This window comes from Scyliorhinus canicula, chromosome 31 (genome assembly GCF_902713615.1).
Source record: "Scyliorhinus canicula chromosome 31, sScyCan1.1, whole genome shotgun sequence".
In the NCBI taxonomy this organism is placed as follows: domain Eukaryota; kingdom Metazoa; phylum Chordata; class Chondrichthyes; order Carcharhiniformes; family Scyliorhinidae; genus Scyliorhinus; species Scyliorhinus canicula.
In genome coordinates, this window is record NC_052176.1 from 4,251,483 (window position 1) to 4,269,991 (window position 18,509).

Genomic DNA, 18,509 nt, shown 5'->3' on the forward strand with positions numbered 1-18,509 from the left:
AGGCTCACCGGCCTGTAGTTCCCTGGCTTATCCTTGCTACCCTTCTTAAACAAAGGAACAACATTGGCTAACAGTGCTGGAAAATGGGATTAGAATAGATCGGTGCTTGACGGCCATCACATACACGTTGGGCCGAAGGGCCCCTTTCCGTGCTGTAAATTCTATGATTATGAAGGGTGCTGACCACCACCTTCTCAAGGACAGTTAGGGCTGTGCCTCGCCAGGAGCGGATGTATCTCTTGCAAAATAATAAATGTTTTTAAAATCTGGATTGAGACGAAGCGATCCCACAGAGGAGAGACCGAGCACCGAAATACGTTTATTTGGAGCTGTGCAAGAATCAAAGGACCACGTGGGTCACTGTGGTGATCAGAGTAACTGGGACAGTGATTGCAGACAACAGGAACCAGTTTCAGAAAGTCGATTTTTATTTGTCTTTCGTAACGGACCTGTGAAATTGTGCGCATCAACAATTTTCCTTTTAATCCACAATCGCCGGCACTGATCACCACTAACAGAACGTACATCGCCATTCACCGAAGCTGGCATCTGGAACTCACACTGCCAGGAGATTTTGGTGCTTGCCGTACAGGTGATTGCAGGTTCAAGGTGATATATTAAGGTCACGGTGGAAGGAGTGTGTCCTGAAACATATTGTCCACTATCGAAAACGTTCAGATATGTACGACGGGATTGGGCGCCAGTTGCGAACAGGTGTGCCGAACAGCGTCACCCATTGTGTTGCGACCCAGAAGCCGCTGGTGGGGCGAGAGCGAGTCCGCGCGTGGTTTAAACGGTCTGTTTTAGCAATGACGCCTGCATCTCCTGCAGTGGAACCTCGCCCTTCTCCGGCTCCTTGAGCTTTTCAGCGTCACTCTCTGCTCTGGAAATAAATAGAAGTCGCCAGACGGACAGTGATTAGAACACGTGTAACTTTTCCCCCACGGCTTTGTTTTCCTCCCACGCCCCCCTCGTGCGGGTGCCTCGATGGAGGATCGAGGCCCCGACGTAACGCCAAAGCTAAATCTTGCCTCACCAAACACCCAAAACACCAACTTCCCGGCAGAATTTAGCACCGAAGAGGCAAAGTTTGGAACGCAATGTTTAATATTGGGCTGCACAGTGGTTAGCACTGTTGCTTCACAGCGGCAGGGACCCGGGTTCGATTCCCGGGCTTGGGTCACTGTGCGGAGTCTGCACGTTCTCCCCGTGTCTGCGTGGGTTTCCTCCGGGCCCTCTGGTTTCCTTCCCACAAGCCCCGGAAGACGTGCTTGTTAGGTGAATTGAACATTCTGAATTCTCCCTCGGGCGCCGGAATGTGGCGACGAGGGGATTTTCGCAGTAACTTCATTGCAGTGTTAATTTAGGCCTACGTGACACTAATAAAGATTATTATTATGTTCAATGCGATTCCGCTACTGGACAGCACAACCCCGACTGTACCAAGAATGATCCTAACAACCGATTTAAGATTATCAGTCGGACTTGCGACGTGGGTCACTTGACCATTGCTGGGAGCTACATCTATCCGTACGCAGGGACTTGTCCATTGCAAGCAAAAGGAACATGTCCAGGCACCCGTGGCAGTCTTGCATCTGTCCTGATGCCTTTGACAGCCTGTCTCTTCTTCCGCCAACTATACTCAAGTTCTATGCTGCCAAGCGACGATGAATTTGGCAAACATGATGCCCCTTTCACGAAACCATGTTGACTGTGCCCGATTGTATTATGATTCTCTGCATGTCCGGCCATGACTCCCTTTCTAATGGATTCCAACATTTTCCCAATGGGTGCTTTCTTTTATTGAAAAATAAATTTAGAGTACCCAATTCATTTTTTCCCAATTAAGCGGCAATTTAGCGTGGCCAATCCACCTACCCTGCACATCTTTGGGTTGTGGGAGGGGTGAAACCCACGCAAACACGGGGAGAATGTGCAAACTCCACACGGACAGCGACCCGGGGCCGGGATCGCACCTGGGACCTCGGCGGCGTGAGGCAGTAGTGCTAACCACTGCGCCGCCGTGCTGCCTCAATGGGTGCTTTCTGAATAATTGGTGTTACATTTATGTTTCCCAATACACTGAGACCTTTCCGGAATCTAGGGAAGTTTGGAAGAATACACGCAGCCTCATCAGTTACTTTAAGACTCTAGGGTGCAGACCATCAGGCCCAGAGGATTTGAAGCCCTTAGTTCTATTAGGATGCCGAGAGAACCATTTACTTAGTAATAGTAATTGCTTTAAGTTCCCCTCTCCCTTGGTTTTCTACAATGCTTGGGATGCTATTGCAAAGACAGATGGAAATACTTGTTCAAAGTCTCGATCTACTTTGCCCAGGGTCTCTGGATTACTAGTCCAGCGGCAATGTCGTTACACTGCCTCCTCTTACGGTCCCTTGCTCTACAAACTGTCCCTATTTCTTTGGTTTCCCAATCAGGAATGACGCCCAGTGTAATGGCGATTCCGGCTGATTCCCTTATTTCCCATTTTGTCGTTATCGTTTTTGACCTATGGACCTTGAATGGACACAAACCTTTAAGACGAGGCGGGGAGTGAGGAACTCAAGCGTTGCAAGATGGTACACTGTGCTTTGAAGGTTTAGATTTTGAACAGAGGAACTGAGACTTTATGGCACCCAAGAGATTTGGTTCGATTGATTGGCTGGCTTGGATTGGCCAAGGACAGTATCTCATTTACATAGGACATACAGTGCCGAAGGAGGCCGTTCAGCCCATCGAGTGCACCGACCCACATTAAGCCCTCACTTCCACACTATCCCCGTAACCCAATAACCCCTCCTAACTTTTTTTGGACACTACAGGCAATTTAGCATGGCCAATCCTCCTAACCTGCACGTCCTTGGACTGTGGGAGGAAACCGGAGCACCCGGAGGAAACCCACGCAGACACGGGGAGAACGTGCAGACTCCGCACAGACAGTGACCCAGCGGGGAATCGAACCTGGGACCCTGGCGCTGTGAAGCCACAGTGCTAGCCACTTGTGCTGCCCTAATCCTGCTTGGCAACAGACAGTGATTGGTTATGTCAGGTGGGATGAACAGAGGACCCAGCAGAAAGCTCCCGGACACTGAAAGGAGAGGCTGCATGCTGCTCTCTTTAAAACGTTTCTTGCCCTACCTTTTCTGCGTCTCGAGACTGATGAGTCCACAGTGAAAACCATTACAGACTGAAATCAAAGACAGCCAACAGGACCCGTACACTGAAGAAAGAATCTAACTGGAAGACATTAATCTGAAACAGACTTTTATCCTTTCATTTTCAGTATTATTACACCCCTCTTTCCCCTCAGTGTTTGTCTGTCTTGTGGTTGGGAGGGGCTAAGGGGGTTGGAAATTAGAACGTAGGGGCAGCACAGTGGTGCAGTAGGTTAGCACTGCAGCCTCACGGCACTGAGGTCCCAGGTTCGAACCCAGCTCTGAGTGGAGTTTGCATATTCTCCCCGTGTTTGCGTGGGTTTCGCCCCCACAACCCAAAGATATGCAGGGTAGGTGGATTGGCCACGCCAATTGTTACATTTATGTTTCCCAATACACTGGGACCTCAATTGTAAAAATGAATTGGGTACTCTAAATTTTTTTAAAAATGAAATTAGAACATAGAGTGCAGAAGGAGGCCATTCAGCCCTTCGAGTCTGCACCGACCCACTTATGCCCTCACTTCCCCCCTATCTCTGTCAACCAATAACCCGTCCTAACCTTTTTGGACACTTAAGGGCAATTTACCACGGCCAATCCACCTAACCTGCACATCTTTGGACACTAAGGGACAATTTAGCACAGCCAATCCACCTAACCTGCACATCTTTGGACTGTGGGAGGAAACCGGAGCACCCGGAGGAAACCCACGCAGACACGGGGGGAGAACGTGCAGACTCCGCACAGACAGTCACCCGAGGCCGGTATTGAACCAGGGCCCCTGGTGCTGTGAGGCAGCGATGCTAACCACCTTCTTGGGGTATTTTTAAAATTAAAGACTTAACTTCAACTGAGTTGCGACTCTGGGTCAAGTGGGGCTGGAATTGACCGCACGCTAGTCCAGGGTATTGTAACACCAGTAATTACTTTCTGGGAAGAACATGGACAGACAATACAAAATAAGGGGTACAATTCTTCAGGGGTTGCAGGAGGAGAGGGACCTGAGTGTATATGTGCATAGATCATTGAAGGTGACGGGACAGGCGGAGAGAGCAGTTAATAAAACTCAGAGTATTCTGGGATTTATTAACAGAGGCATAGAGCACAAGAGAAAGGAGCTTGTGACCTAGGGAAGGAAGTGGCGTAGTGGGATTGTCACTGGGGCTAGTAAACCAGAAACCCAGAGTAATGCTCTGCGGACCTGGGTTCAAATCCCGCTGCTGCAAATGGTGACATTTAAATTCAATAAAAACCTGCAATTAAAAGGTCTGGTGTTGACCATTAAACCATTGTCGATTGTTGTAAAAACCCATCTGGTTCACTAATGTGCGTTAGAGAAGGAAATCTGTAGTCCTGACCTACATGTGACTCCAGGCCAACAGCAATGGCTCTTAAGACTGCCCCCTCCAGGGCAACTCGGGATGTGCAATAAATGCCCAGTCATTCCATGGACTTTGGCTGGAATATCGGGCACAGATCTGGACGCCACGCTGTGGGAAGGATGTGTCCGCGTTGCAGAGAGCGCGGAAGAGGTTTACAAGAAATGGTTCTCCCCAGGGAGGAGAGACTTCAGTGATGAGGATAGCGTGGAGAGGGTCGGCACAGTTCCCCTCGGAGAGAAGAAGGCCGAAGAGAATTTGACGGAGATGTTCAAAATCGCTGAGGGGGCCGGACAGAGCGGGAGACGGATATGTAAGTGTTTTGCAAAAGAAGCACAAGTGATGTGGGGGAAACCTTTTCCACACATCGAGCGGTTTATGGCCTGGAAGTGTGATGGAGGCGTTCCAAGAGGGATTCCTGTTTTTGTTTCAATGTCTGACGGCCTTCTTTGCCTTTGGCTTTTTTTCGGGGGGGGGGGGGGGGGGGGGGGTGAACATGATGATCTCCTTGTTTGAGGAGGGGAGGGAAGGTGGCCAGGTTTAGGAGGGTGATACTGCAGAGGGGACCCAAATGTGTTATATTATTATTGGGTGGCAAAGGCAGAGAAGATTTGGGGCTGGAGCAGGGAGGGGGGGGGGGTGGCTCTGTGGGTGAGGATAGAGGGGATCTTGCAGGTGATTGGGGTTGCGGGCGATGGCCCAGGGAAGTATTCGCCGAGTCCGCCGATGGTGGCCTTTGTTGACGGTCTGCCTTGTTGGAGGCAGTTTCGACAGCATTTTAAGCTGGGGGACGGGTCAGGGGGGGATGCCGATTAGGGGGAATCATGGGTTTGAGCCGGGGAAGATGGATGCGAGGTTTCGGAGATGGGAAGAGAGGTGAGGATTAAGGAAATGAAGGATCTGTTGCTGGAAGGGCGATTTGCGAGCTTGGAGGAGTTGGGTGAGAAGTTTGGGTAGGCGCAGGGGCGTAAGTTTCAGGTATATGCAGATGCGGGACTTTGCGAGGAAGGTCTCTCCGACCTTCCCAATAGCGCCCGCATACTCGTTGTTGGAGACAGTGGGGGGAGGGGGGGGTTGGAGAGGAGGGTCGTCTCAGCGATTTACTGGAGAAGGATGGGATGTCCATGGAGCGGGTTAGGGCGAAGTGGGAGGAATAGTTGTGGGCGGCTCTGGGGGGGGAGGGGGGGGGGGGGGGGTCGGTTGTGTGAGGTGCTCCGGAGGGCGAACACGTCGACCTCGTGTGTGAAGCTGGGGCTGATACAGCTGAACGTGGTGTACAGGGCGCACCTCACAAAGTCTAGGATGAGCTGGCTGTTCGAGGGGGGTGAAGGGTGCTTGTGAGCGATGAGGGAGGGGTCCTGCAAACCATGTACACATGTCCTGCCCGAAGCGGGAAAGGGTTTTGGAGGGCTGTTACGAGCACCATTTTGTGGGTTCGACATGTGGATCCCCTAGAAGTCACATTCGGGGGTGTCGGACCGTGTCGGAGCTGCAGGCGGGGATGCGGGGTAACAGACGTCTTAACCTTCGCCTCGCTTCTCCACTCTGTGTCTCGGCATGGTGGGGACGTGGGACACCTGCCGGAGTTTCTGACCCTGGTGACGGGGGGGCGGGGGGGGGGGGGGGGGGGGGAGCGAGGTGTTCTACAATTGTTGGGGTTTGCTCATCACGCACCATTGGGAGTTGGTTACCGTTGACTGCTGAGGGAGGGAGGGGGTGTTCCGGAGGGGGGTGTGGTGGTGCTGGGGGGGAGTTTTGTTTGGGGTTGCTGTTGTCCAAATTGAACTCCCAAACTGCTGCGTATCTGCGCCATTGCAAACCTGCTTTCCACTTCCTCAATCGTGTCCGTTAAAGGGACGTTCAGTGTCTCTGTTAGGAAAATGGACTCCAGCCAGTATCGCCGTCCCGCCGTATATAACCAGCGGCAGGACTGGCACATAGTCGCCAATCAACCTTACGATCGGCGCCACCATGGATCCAATCCGGCCCATCGTAGCTACGAGTCCCAGTCCCGTCTGCCTGCAAGGGGAAGCAAATAAACGGGGTGAGGGTCAGACGTCGATGAAACGTTTCAGCTTCTAACATTCCCACCCCTCTCCCGCGCCATCCTCCACAGCAGCTGCTTAGTCATTCCAGGGCAGTGGGGGCCACATTCGGCCCATCTAGGTTCCCACGAGAGACGTTTTGTTGACCGCTGCCCCACGCGCTGGTTGGCCACATTGGCCGATCTCCGTCTGCGCGGTTTTTTTTTCCTGCCGGTATGGCTGAAGCGATTCGCATCAAAGTGAGGGGCAAGTGAAGTGAGGCGCCCGCCGATCCCTCACAACATCGACTGTGAGAGCCATGTAATTATTTCTGTTGCTTTTACCATTTGAAGCTGATGACGGTTATATTAATATATAAATGAGGCAGCATTTTCTGATTATTTTTTTTTTTTTTTTTAAATTTAGATTACCCAATTATTTTTTCCAATTAAGGGGCAATTTAGCGTGGCCAATCCACCTACTCTGCACATTTTTGGGTTGTGGGGGCGAAACCCACGCAGACACGGGGAGAATGTGCAAACTCCACACGGACAGTGACCCAGAGCCGGGATCGAACCTGGGACCTCAGCGCCGTGAGGCGGTTGTGCTAACCACTAGGCCACCGTGCTGCCCTGCATTTTCTCATTATGAAATATTTGGCGTGTATTAATCTGATTCATGGAGGTCACAGTGAGCGAACGAGGCCTGATTTCAATCTTGCCGCCCACTGAGATGAAGGAGGGCCACGCCTGCGGCCTACGCACTAGCCGAATTGCCCATCGCTATTCTTCAGTGAGACCCCTAGTGTGCCCCAGACACATCGGAGCGGGCAGCGCACATTCAGCCCCACGAACCTGTTCTGCCCGCCATTCAGCGAGACCGTGGCGTATCTGTGACCTAACTACATATACCAAGCTCTTTTTAGTGATCTTTATTATTGTCACAAGTAGGCTTACATTAACGCTGCAATGATGTTACTGTGAAAAGCCCCTCGTGGCCACATTCCGGCGCCTGTTCGGCTACACAGAGGGAGAATTCAGAATGTCCGATTCACCTTAACAAGCACGTCTTTCGGGGACTTGTGGGAGGGAACCGGAGCACCCGGAGGAAACCTACGCAGACACGGGGGGAACGCGCAGACTCCGCACAGACAGTGACCCAAGCCCGGGAATCGAACCTGGGACCCTAGCGCTGCAAAGCAACAGCGCTAACCATTGTGCTGCCGTGCCACCCACAAATATTTCGGACCAGAGCCGCTGTGAGCAGGTTTTCGAAGCTGCGCGGGGAAACCCGATTGGCTTTTGAGTCAAACTCTCTCTCTCTTTCTCGATCGAGACCCTGGCCGAACAAAAATACATCAACCTCATTTGGAGCTGCTTCGAGTGTTTGGGTCCTTCTCAGGGTACAAGCTGAACCTGGACAAGAGTGAGTATTTAGTGGTATCTCGGCCGGGGGTGGGGGCAGGGGTGGGGGGCGGGGCTGCCATTCCGTAGGGCAGGGACTCACTTTAGGTATCTGGGGGTGCAGGTTGCCCGGGAGTGGGGGGAGTCTCCGCAGGTACAACATCACTAGTTTGGTGGGGAGAGTGAAAGCCGATCTGGCGAGGTGGGATGGTCTCCCTCAGTCAGTGGCAGGTCGGGTACGGGCGGTTAAAATGAACGTGTTGCCGCGATTTCTGTTTATTTTTCAATGCCGACCGATTTTCCTGCCAAAGGCTTTTTTCAGGGAGATTGAGGGAAGGATTACTTTGTTCATATGGGGAGGGATGGTGGCCAGAGTTAGAAAGGTGCTGCTACAGAGGGGAAGGCAGGCAGGGGGTTTGGGTCTCCCGAATCTGATGTACTACTACTGGGCGGCGAATGTGGAGAAGGTGCGGAGCTGGGTCAGAGGGGTTGATTCCCAGTGGGTCAGAATGGAGGAGAGTTTGTGCAGGGGGTCAGGATTGAAAGCACTACCAACAGCGCCGCTCCCGATAGCTCCGGGGAAATACTCGGGGAGTCCGGTAATAATAGCTTCATTGAGAATTTGGATGCAGTTCCGCTAACACTTCGAGTTGGGGGCAGGGTCAAGGGAAATGCCGATTCGGGGGAACCACAGATTTGAGCCAGGGAGGTGGGATGGAAATTTTCGGAAATGGGAGGAGAAGGGGATTAAGACGCTAAAAGTTTTGTTTCTTAGGAGTCGGTTTGCAGGATTGAAGGAGCTGGAAGCGAAGTATGGGCTGGAGCAGGGGGAAATGTTTAGCTACACGCAGGTTCTGGATTTTGCCAGAAAGGAGATACAGAGCTTCCCGGAGGAGCCGGCCTCCACGTTGCTGGAGGAGGTGCTGACGGCAGGGAGACTGGAGAAGGGGGTAGTGTCGGCGGTTTACGGAGCTATTTTGGAAGAGGAGAAGGCACCACTGGAAGGGATCAAAGCAAAGTGGGAGGAGGAGTTGGGAGAGGATATGGAGGAGGGGGCCTGGTGTGAGGTGCTCCGGAGAGTGAATGCCTCCACCTCGTGCTCGAGGTTGGGGCTGATACAGCTGACGGTGGTATACAGAGCACACCTCACAAGGGCAAAGACGAGCCGATTCTTTGAAGGAGTAGAAGATGTGTGGGAACGTGGCGGGGGGGGGGGGGGGGGGGGGGGGGCTAACCTCGTTCATATGTTTTGATCCTGTCCAAAGCTAGAGGATTACTGGAAGGAGGTTTTTAGTATAATTTCTAAAGTGGTGCACGTGAAACTGGACCCGGGCCCTCGGGAGGCCATATTCGGGGTGTCGGACCAGCCGGGGTTGGAAACGGGCACGGAGGCAGATGTTGGAGCCTTCGCCTGGTTGATCGCCCGAAGGCGGATCCTGCTGGGATGGAGAGCAGCCTCCCCACCCTGTGCCCTGGCGTGGCTGGGGGGGGGGGGGGGGGGGGGACCTGCTGGAATGCTTGACCCTTGAGAAGATTAAGTTTGAACTGAGGGGAAGGATGGAGGGGTTCTACAAGTCACGGGCATTATTCATCATGCACTTTCAAGAACTGGATAACATCGGACATTAGTTGGGGGGATGGGTGGGAGGGTTGGGGGGGAGGGGGGGGGGCGATGGGTGTTAATGGGGGGCTATGGGGGAATCCTGATTCCTTTTTGTCAGTTTATCTGAACATGCGGGCTAATGTTTGGGGTTTGGTGTGAGGATGGGATTGTTGTTATTGATATGGGGATTGACATATTTGTTACTGATTATTGTTTATTGTTGGTGGGTAAATTGGGCAGAAAATGTGAAAAAGGAGGAGAAAAAATAAATATTTTATTAAAAACTTTGCGCGGTAACGGACCGGGAGGCATTGACGGGTGTTGTCACTGGACGAGTAGGCCCAGGGGTCGTGCTCTGGGGAGTCAAGCTTCGAATCCCACCATTGGCAGATGGTGACTGTTATAACCTGCCTGCTTACCATTTCATAGAATTTACAGTGCAGAAGGAGGCCATTCGGCCCATCGAGTCTGCACCGGCTCTTGGAAAGAGCACCCTACCCAAGGTTAACACCTCCACCCTCTCCCCATAACCCAGTAACCCCACCCAACACTAAGGGCAATTTTGGACACTAAGGGCAATTTATCATGGCCAATCCACCCTAACCTGCACATCTTTGGACTGTGGGAGGAAACCGGAGCACCCGGAGGAAACCCATGCACACACGGGGAGGTTGTGCAGACTCCGCACAGACAGTGACCCATGCCGGAATCGAACCTGAGACCCTGGAGCTGTGAAGCAATTTTTCGCTTTTCACAGTAACTTCATTGAAGCCTACTCGTGACAATAAAGCAATTTTCATTTCATTTAACAGCGTAACAGTTTGACATGTAAGGCACGCGATATTTACACGGCAGCAGCATAATCATTTTGTCTACTTTGTGGAAATAGTCCTCGGGGATGTGGATCGGTATGGATCTCAAAAGGACGAGGGACCTCGGCAATAAATTCGCTTTGATTGGCTGCCCTCTCCCCGGCGGGGAAACGGGAGTGCATTCCATCTCTGTGGGTCCATTTTAACTCCCTCCGCCCGACTGGTCAGATTCCACTTGTGCATCCCTGTCTTGGGCTAGCTGGAATTTGTCTTGGGCTAGGTTGAATGGTAGTCCCTACAGTTCTGTCACCCCCTCAGGGGTCATTATTACATTCAGCGGCTGCAAGAAATGAAAAATGAAATGAAATGAAAGTGGCTTATTGTCACGGGTAGGCTTCAAATGAAGTTACTGTGAAAAGCCCCTAGTCGCCACATTCCGGCGCCTGTTCGGGGAGGCCGTTACGGGAATCGAACCGTGCTGCTGGCCTGCCTTGGTCTGCTTTCAAAGCCAGCGAATTAGCCCTGTGCTAAACCAGCCCCGTCAAGATGTTTGCAGTCAGCTGCCTACCCTTGACAAAGCCCGTCTGGTCCTCTGCGACCACCTCTGGTAGGCGGTTCTCCAATCTCTTGGTGTTCAGATCCTGCCCGGGCGTGCCCCCCCCACCGGCGATGTTGAATGTCAGGAATCCCGTTACGTCACTGGCGTGAGGTGAGGGGGGCGGAGGCATTGGCGCCGGGACTGCCTGCCAACCTGTAGCACGTTTTGAGGGCCTCTCTCGCGTGGTTTCGCCCCTCCTGTCGCCCGACACCCCGGTCCGCGGGCGAGCCAGCGTCGCCAGGCCTACCTCACCGACGATGAGCTCGGGGTTGTCACAGACCCGGCCGTCCGCTCACACCTTCGTCTCGTATCCGGTCCTGCTCCCCGGCGTCACGTTGAGATACCGGAGGTGCCACAGCGACGAGGAGTACACGCGGCATCTCTACGGCCGCCGGTCCCGGTCCAGGCGGATGTAAACCCAGAGAACCTCCTCCGCCCACAGCGCCCTGGCATCGCAAGCGCCCTCCGAACCATTCCCTCCTGAAGGAGTCCGACAGCGGTGATCCGGCACGGATCAAAGTTCTGGAGCAGGTTATGGGAGGCCAAGTAGAACTGGGAAGACTTGACAAAAGAACGTGGATCAATTGGAATTTCCCCACGCCGGCAACCACCTCCAGGATGTCGACAAATCCCATGGCTGCGGAGGGCAGAGGGAGAGAGAGTTATTTGCAGCGAGCCCGCTATCCCTGGGTGCAGCGAACATTCGAGCACAGATTATATAAAGCTTAACCTGACGAATACAGGGTGACGCTGTCACTCGAAAGGGCAAATCTTTCAGCCACTTACTGGCCAATGGTATACTTGCAACGAGCATTTGGGAAGATCGCAAGATATTTACGGCTAGGAAAGTTTTTGTTCCACGCTCATTCATTCATCCAGAAAAATCCTGCCTCCTTCCGGCCGACTTAACTAATTGTTCAATGATTACTTTGTGTTTCCCTGCTCAGCTTACCTGGAAATGCAGCTCAATTCAGTCTTCAGGTCACCTCCGGCTGGTTTGAACCCTGTGACCTTTAGCCCTCGTTTGGCTGAATGCAGCATTGTAGATTTAACCTTTTCAAAGCTGGTTCGAGTCTCGGCGATCTGCCCGGACGTCGCGTGTTCAATCAAGCGTCGCAACTTACTCCCGTTGACCTCTTCCACAATATCCTTTATTCATAACAATACGCGAAAGTGCTTTCTAAAATATCATTTTAACGGGATGTGGGCGTCGCTGGCTGGGCCCATCTCTAATTGCCCCTCGAGAAGGTGGTGGGTGAGCCGCCATCTTGAACCCGCCGCAGACCCCGTGTGGTGTAGGTACACCCGCCGTGCTGTTAGGGAGGGGAGTTCCCAGGATTTTGACCCCAGCCACAGTGAAGGAACGGGCGATATATTTCCGAGTCGGGATGGCGAGCGGCTCGGAGGGGGGGGATCTTGCAGGTGGGGGTGTTCCCCGTGCGTCTGCTGCTGCCCTCGTCCTTCTAGACGGTAGAGGTGGCGGGTTTGGAAGGTGCTGTCGAAGGAGCGAGTGGCTGCGGGGCGTCTTGTAGACGGTGCGCACGGCTGCCGCTGTGCGTCGGGGGGTGGAGGGAGTGAATGTTTGTGGTTAGCGTGTCGATCGAGCGGGGCTGCTTTGTCCTGGATGGTGTCGAGCTTCTCGAGTGTTGTTGGGAGCCGCGCTCATCCAGGCGAGTGGAGAGTCCCTCACACTCCTGACTTGTGCCTTGGGTAATTATTCCGCTTATAGTGCAGATCACATCTACATTCACAAGTACCTCACTGTGCCTTGCCAACAGAGACTTAAACTGTGGCCTTTCCCCATTGACCCCCTTGTAGCAAATGCCGCAAGTTTGAAAGCATCCCCCTCAGCACATAGTCCTAGCAATCTTTTGTCAATTTGCAACGCTCAGTTTGCGACAGCTCCTTGCGTGAAGGACGCAGCTATAAATACAAAGTTATTGAGAGAACCCAACTATAAATAAGTGAGTTGTAAGATGAAGAAGGGTGAGTCCCCTATGAAGTAGGGATTAAAAATTAAATCAGGGTTTACATTGACAGCAGAGACAAGAGTTAATAAAAATAAATTTAGAGTGCCCAATTCTTTTTTTTTCCAATTAAAGGACAATTTAGAGTGGCCAATTAACCTACGCTGCACATCTTTGGGTTGTGGGGGGTGAGACCCACGCAGCATCGGGGGAGAATGTGCAAACTCCACACGGACGATGACCCAGGGCCGGGATCGAACAGGTGTCCTCGGCGCCGTGAGGCAGCAGCGCTAACCACTGCGCCGCCCTTGCAGAGACAAGAGTTAAAAAGTTTATAAACCAGCCTGCGTGTAATTGTGTACTCAAGGGCAACAGCAACATCCTGTGGCGTATTTTATGACAACTCATCAAACTGAATCCTGAAAACTGAGTGAACACTATCTGCACCGTTCAATGTCCTCTTTGTTTAGCGGATGCGGATGAAAGGATGTTGTCCAGCATATGTGCTCAACATGCTTTCCGCTGGCTTTAGCTCTTTTAGAGTGCAAATATTGGAGCATCTCAGGCACGAGTAGCTTCTGCAATGGGCTGACGATAGTTCTCCTCTTAATTGGGACAGAGGTATCTTACTCGACTCAGTAGCTTACGACCCAGAAATTGAAGGTAAATGCTGCTTTAAATATTGGCGGATATCTTTAATATCTCTCTATGACATTAATAATGATGTGGAGATGCCGGTGTTGGACTGGGGTGGGCGCAGTAAGAAGTCTTGTAACTCCAGGGCTGGTTTGAAATGCACAGGTTGAAAGACGAGTCTCTCTCTTCATTTTGAAAGCTATTTCCAGACAACTTGGTAACTTAAAAGAGAGATAAGTGCTTTCTGGAAGGAATTCAAATCTGTTGTTTGAAAAGGGGAATGAGTATCAATAATAAGCCTTATACCAGTGAGAATGCCATGTGCTGGGCTGCACCTTTGAAAAGAGGTTTCTGGGTTTATTTGGATTTTGTTATTGAATTGGAACAGTTAAGGGGGAATTCACTCAGGGTTGAGTATCAGAATTGGCAAGTCATGTTGCAGCTGTTTGAGTATGAGAATTGGCAAGTCATGTTGCAGCTGTATAGAACCTTAGTTAGGCCACACTTGGAGCATAGTGTTCAATTCTGGTCGCCACACTACCAGAAGGATGTGGAGGCTTTAGAGAAGGTGCAGAAGAGATTTACCAGGATGTTGCCTGGTACGGAGGACATTAGCTATGGGGAGCGGTTGAATAAACTCGGTTTGTTCTCACTGGAACGACGGAGGTTGAGGGGCGACCTGATAGAGGTCTACAAAATTCTGAGGGGCATAGACAGAGTGGATAGTCAGAGGCTTTTTCCCAGGGTAGAGGGGTCAATTACTAGGGGGCATAGGTTTAAGGTGCGAGGGGCAAGGTTTAGAGTAGATGTACGAGGCAAGTTTTTTTACACAGAGGGTAGTGGGTGCCTGGAACTCGCTGCCGGAGGAGGTGGTGGAAGCAGGGACGATAGTGACGTTTAAGGGGCATCTTGACAAATACACGAATAGGATGGGAATAGAGAGATAGGGATCCAGGAAGTGTAGAAGATTTTAGTTGAGACGGGCAGCATGGTCAGCACAGGCTTGGAGGGCCGGAGGGCCTGTTCCTGTGCTGTACTTTTCTTTGTTCTTTGTTATACATAATTACTGCAGCTGTGTGGGGCTTTTATGTTTGTAGTTGATAAAAAATCTTGCAGGTGTGTGTTTATATAACTAAATTGTTAGAATAAAGCTTGTTTTTGATTGAAAGCGCCCAGGAACTCTGTTGCGTAACACCTGAAAGGCAAGTGCTCATCGTACCCAAAATCGCTAAACAGTTGTAGGTCAGGTGAACGCCACGATATACTTTGGAGTCTTTGAAAACCTGGCCCATAGTATTGAGAGAGTGGTTCGCAATGCGTACTGGATCCTGGGCCTCATACATAGCGGCATTAAGTACAAAGGCCGGGGGGGGGGTTATGTCAAAACTTTAGACCGCTCCGGGTCGGCCCCAGTTTAAAGTGTTGCGTCCAGTTCTGGTCGTCCACACTTTAGGGAGGGTAACCACGAGAGACAGAGGGGGGCTTGATGCCGAAGGAGATCCACGCAGAATGGTCCCGGAGATGAGGGGATTTTAGCACCGAGGTTCGGGTCATAGGATCACAGAATTTACAGTGGAGAAGGAGGCCATTCGGCCCATCGAGTCTGCACTGGCTCTTGGAAAGAGCACCTTATCCAAGTTCAACACCTCCACCCTATCCCCATAACCCAGTAACCCCACCCAACACTAAGGGCACTTTTGGACACTAAGGGGCAATTTAGCATGGCCAACCCACCTAACCTGCACATCTTTGGACTGTGGGAGGAAACCGGAGCACCCGGACGAAACCCACGCAGACACGGGGGGGATGTGCAGACTCCGCACAGACAGTGACCCAGGCCGGGAATCGAACCTGGGACCCTGGAGCTGTGAAGCCATTGTGCTATCCACAATGCTACCGTGCTGCCCTTACAGTGGAGCAGGAGGCCATTCGGCCCATCGAGTCTACACCGGCCCTTGCAAAGAGCACCCGACCCAAGCCCTCACCTCCACCTTATCCCCACAACCCAATAACCCCCACCTAAACACCTTGGGCACGAAGTGCACAAAGTATCGCGGCCAATCCAATTTGCGCATCTTTGGACTGCGGGGGGAAACCGGAGCACCCGGAGGAAACCCACGCAGACATGGGGAGGGAGAACGTGCAGACTCCGCACAGACAGTCAGTCACCCGAGCCCAGGAAGCGAACCGACAGATTTAAGGTTTTTGGGCAAGGTGGGGAGGATGTCAAAACCAACTTTGTTACCCAATGAGTGGTAAGGGCCTGTGCTGTACTGTTCTATCTATCTATCTATCTAATGAGTTGCCCCGAAGGGGGTGGAAGCTGAGACGATAAATGGTTCCTGGAGGAAATTGGATGGGGGGAGGGTCGAGGGGAATAAACTCGGCGGGATGTGGGGAGGGGTGATGGGGGTGGGACTGACCGGATCGGTGTACAGAGAGCCAGCATGGCGGCCATGGGCCGAATGGACTCCTCGCCATCCTGCCAAGTGGTTCGCTCTCTAATACGGTCATGATTTTAAGACGGGACGGCGGCACAACGGTTAGCACTGCTGCCTCACGGCGGCAGGGACCCGGGTTCCATTCCGACCTAGGGTGACTATCTGCGCGGGGTCTGCATGTCCCCCCCCCCCCACCCCCCCCCCCCGTGTCTGCGTGGGATTCGTCCGGTCGCTCCGGTTTCCTTCCACAGCCCAAAGGTGCGCAGGTTAGGTGGATTGGCCATGCTAAATTGTCCCTTAGTGTCCAAAGATGTGCAGGTTGGGTTGATTGGCCGTGCTAAATTGCCCCATAGTGTCCAAAGATGTGCAGGTTAGGTGGATTGGCCGTGCTAAATTGCCCCTTAGTGTCCAAAGATGTGCGGGTTAGGTGGATTGGCCATGCTAAATTGTCCCTTAGTGTCCAAAAATGTGCAGATTAGGTGGATTGGCCGTGCTAAATTGTCCCTTAGTGTCCAAAGATGTGCAGGTTAGGTGGATTGGCCGTGCTAAATTGCCCCTTAGTGTGTCCAAAGGTTTGGTGGAGTTACGGGGATGGGGCAGGAGAGCGGGCCGAAGGTAGTCTTTCGCACGGCCGGTGCAGGCTTGATGGGCTGAATGGCCTCCATCTGCACTCTGTGATCCCACGACGCTCTCACTCTTTGCCTTTAGCTGGGACCATCGTCCGCCAATGCAATCTCCAATAAATCCCCGTCAGGCTGAAGAAAATATACTTCTAGCTGTCGCCAACACACGTTCATAGTCCAGACTATCTTCCAAAATGGCTGAGTCGTTAATCAAATAATGGATCCATTCAATGCAATTGACAGTTGCTTCATATGAGTTTAATACTATTGCTTCGATACTTGTGAAGGGCAATCAAATAATATTCGGTAGTGCGTTTACCTCACAGTTAAGAACATTTCCCCCGACTGTCCCCCTTCCTAGTCCCTTGGCCAGACCTACCAAGGGAATGTAGAGATCGATCCCGTATCGATGTCCATCCTTCAACCTGAAATGGCCTTTTAACCGTTGAGACATTGGCAGAGGTGTGGCGAGCACAAAGATCATTCCTTAAAAGTCAACGGAAGAGTCGGAAATCTGCATTGAGGTGCAGACCGTATCGGTCTCACTTTCGGGTTTGAGGAAATGTGGGCGATCACCTGAGTGGGCGATGTGCGTGTTTGGGAATATTACAGGTTGGCGAGGGGGGGGAGTTTATTGTGAGAGGGCGGACCCAGGCTACAGAATCTCTGATATTATTTGTGCTCTCGGAGGGCTGATCGTTGAGTGCGTCTGGTTAAACGGTCTGCTTCATCAGCGACAGGTGCGTTTCGTGCAGCGGTATCTCATTCCTCTTGGAGTCCTTGTCTCTCTCGGCGACTTTCAGTGCTCTGGGAATAAAGAGGCGAGGAAAATCACAGACAGGAAACGGCCAATCTGTCTCCCGTGACTTTGTTTTCTTCCCTTGCCCATTGTTCTTGTGTGTGCGCGTGTTTGCCTGTGTGTGCATGTGGTTGGAGAAAATGCCCTGAGTGTCACTTGAAGAAATGTTTTGTCTCATCACATGGCTTCAGTAATGTGATTGTGTGGGTGGAGCTGGGCTGTGGTTCTGGGTTTTACTTTCGTTTTGGTTTGGGGCTGTATTTTGTTTTCATTTTCGCATTTGGCTACTGGATTCAGACGGAGAAGTCTTGTCCTGTCTCTCTCTCTCTCTGCAGGTTAAAAGGTGTCTCCAGATCACTTGATAATTAATAAGTGATAACTGTTTTCTGGAAGGAATTCAAACCGACTGTTTTGGTAAAAGGGTTTTCATCTTCATGGGACGTTGTTGTTAAATTGAAACAGTTAAGGGAAGTAATTAAGGGTTATATATAGAGTACTGTAGCTGTGTGGGGTATTTATGTTTGTAGTTGATAAAAATGCTGACTATGTGTTTATAAAAATGTTAACTGAATTTGTAGAGAACACTTTGTTTTTTATTAAAAGTGCTTAAAGACGCTGTTGAATAACACCTGAAAGTCAGGCCTGTGTGCTCCCTATAACCAAAATCAAAAACAGTTGTAGGTCAGGTGAACTCCATGATATATTTTGGAGTGTTATAAACCATGGCCCATAACAAAAGCATTGAAATGAAAATGAAATGAAAATCGCTTATTGTCACGAGTAGGCTTCAATGAAGTTACTGTGAAAAGCCCCTAGTTGCCACATTCCGGCGCCTGTTCGGGGAGGCTGGTACAGGAATTGAACCTGCGCTGCTGGCCTGCCTTGGTCTGCTTTGAAAGCCAGCGATTTAGCCCAGTGTGCTAGACCAGCCCCCTGAGGGCGCTGTCACATCATCTAAAACAAACTCCTTTACTCTGTGATGGAAGTGCCACATTTTTCAATATTTACCCAATATCGCCGTGGCGTTATGTGTGCGTGAGTTGAGCAATTTAATTAGGCTGAAGATGGT

At 51.5% G+C, this 18,509-nt stretch overlaps 1 protein-coding gene and 1 long non-coding RNA gene across 2 annotated transcripts in view; both read right to left on the reverse strand.

Moving 5' to 3' along the window:
• Window positions 1–314: 314 nt before the first annotated feature.
• LOC119958981 lies at window positions 315–11,859 on the reverse strand. The gene is made up of 3 exons (XR_005459115.1): window positions 11,222–11,859; window positions 6,355–6,553; window positions 315–883 (listed from the first exon to the last, which is right to left on the reverse strand). It is a non-coding gene; the product is annotated as an uncharacterized LOC119958981 (long non-coding RNA).
• A 5,018-nt stretch (window positions 11,860–16,877) lies between these two features.
• LOC119958827 (solute carrier family 22 member 6-like) overlaps window positions 16,878–18,509 on the reverse strand; it is a 54,727-nt gene continuing 53,095 nt past the window's right edge. Inside the window, 1 exon segment of the mRNA XM_038787330.1 lies at window positions 16,878–17,448. Within this exon segment, the coding sequence (XP_038643258.1) occupies window positions 17,355–17,448 (94 nt within the window). The 3' untranslated portion in view covers window positions 16,878–17,354.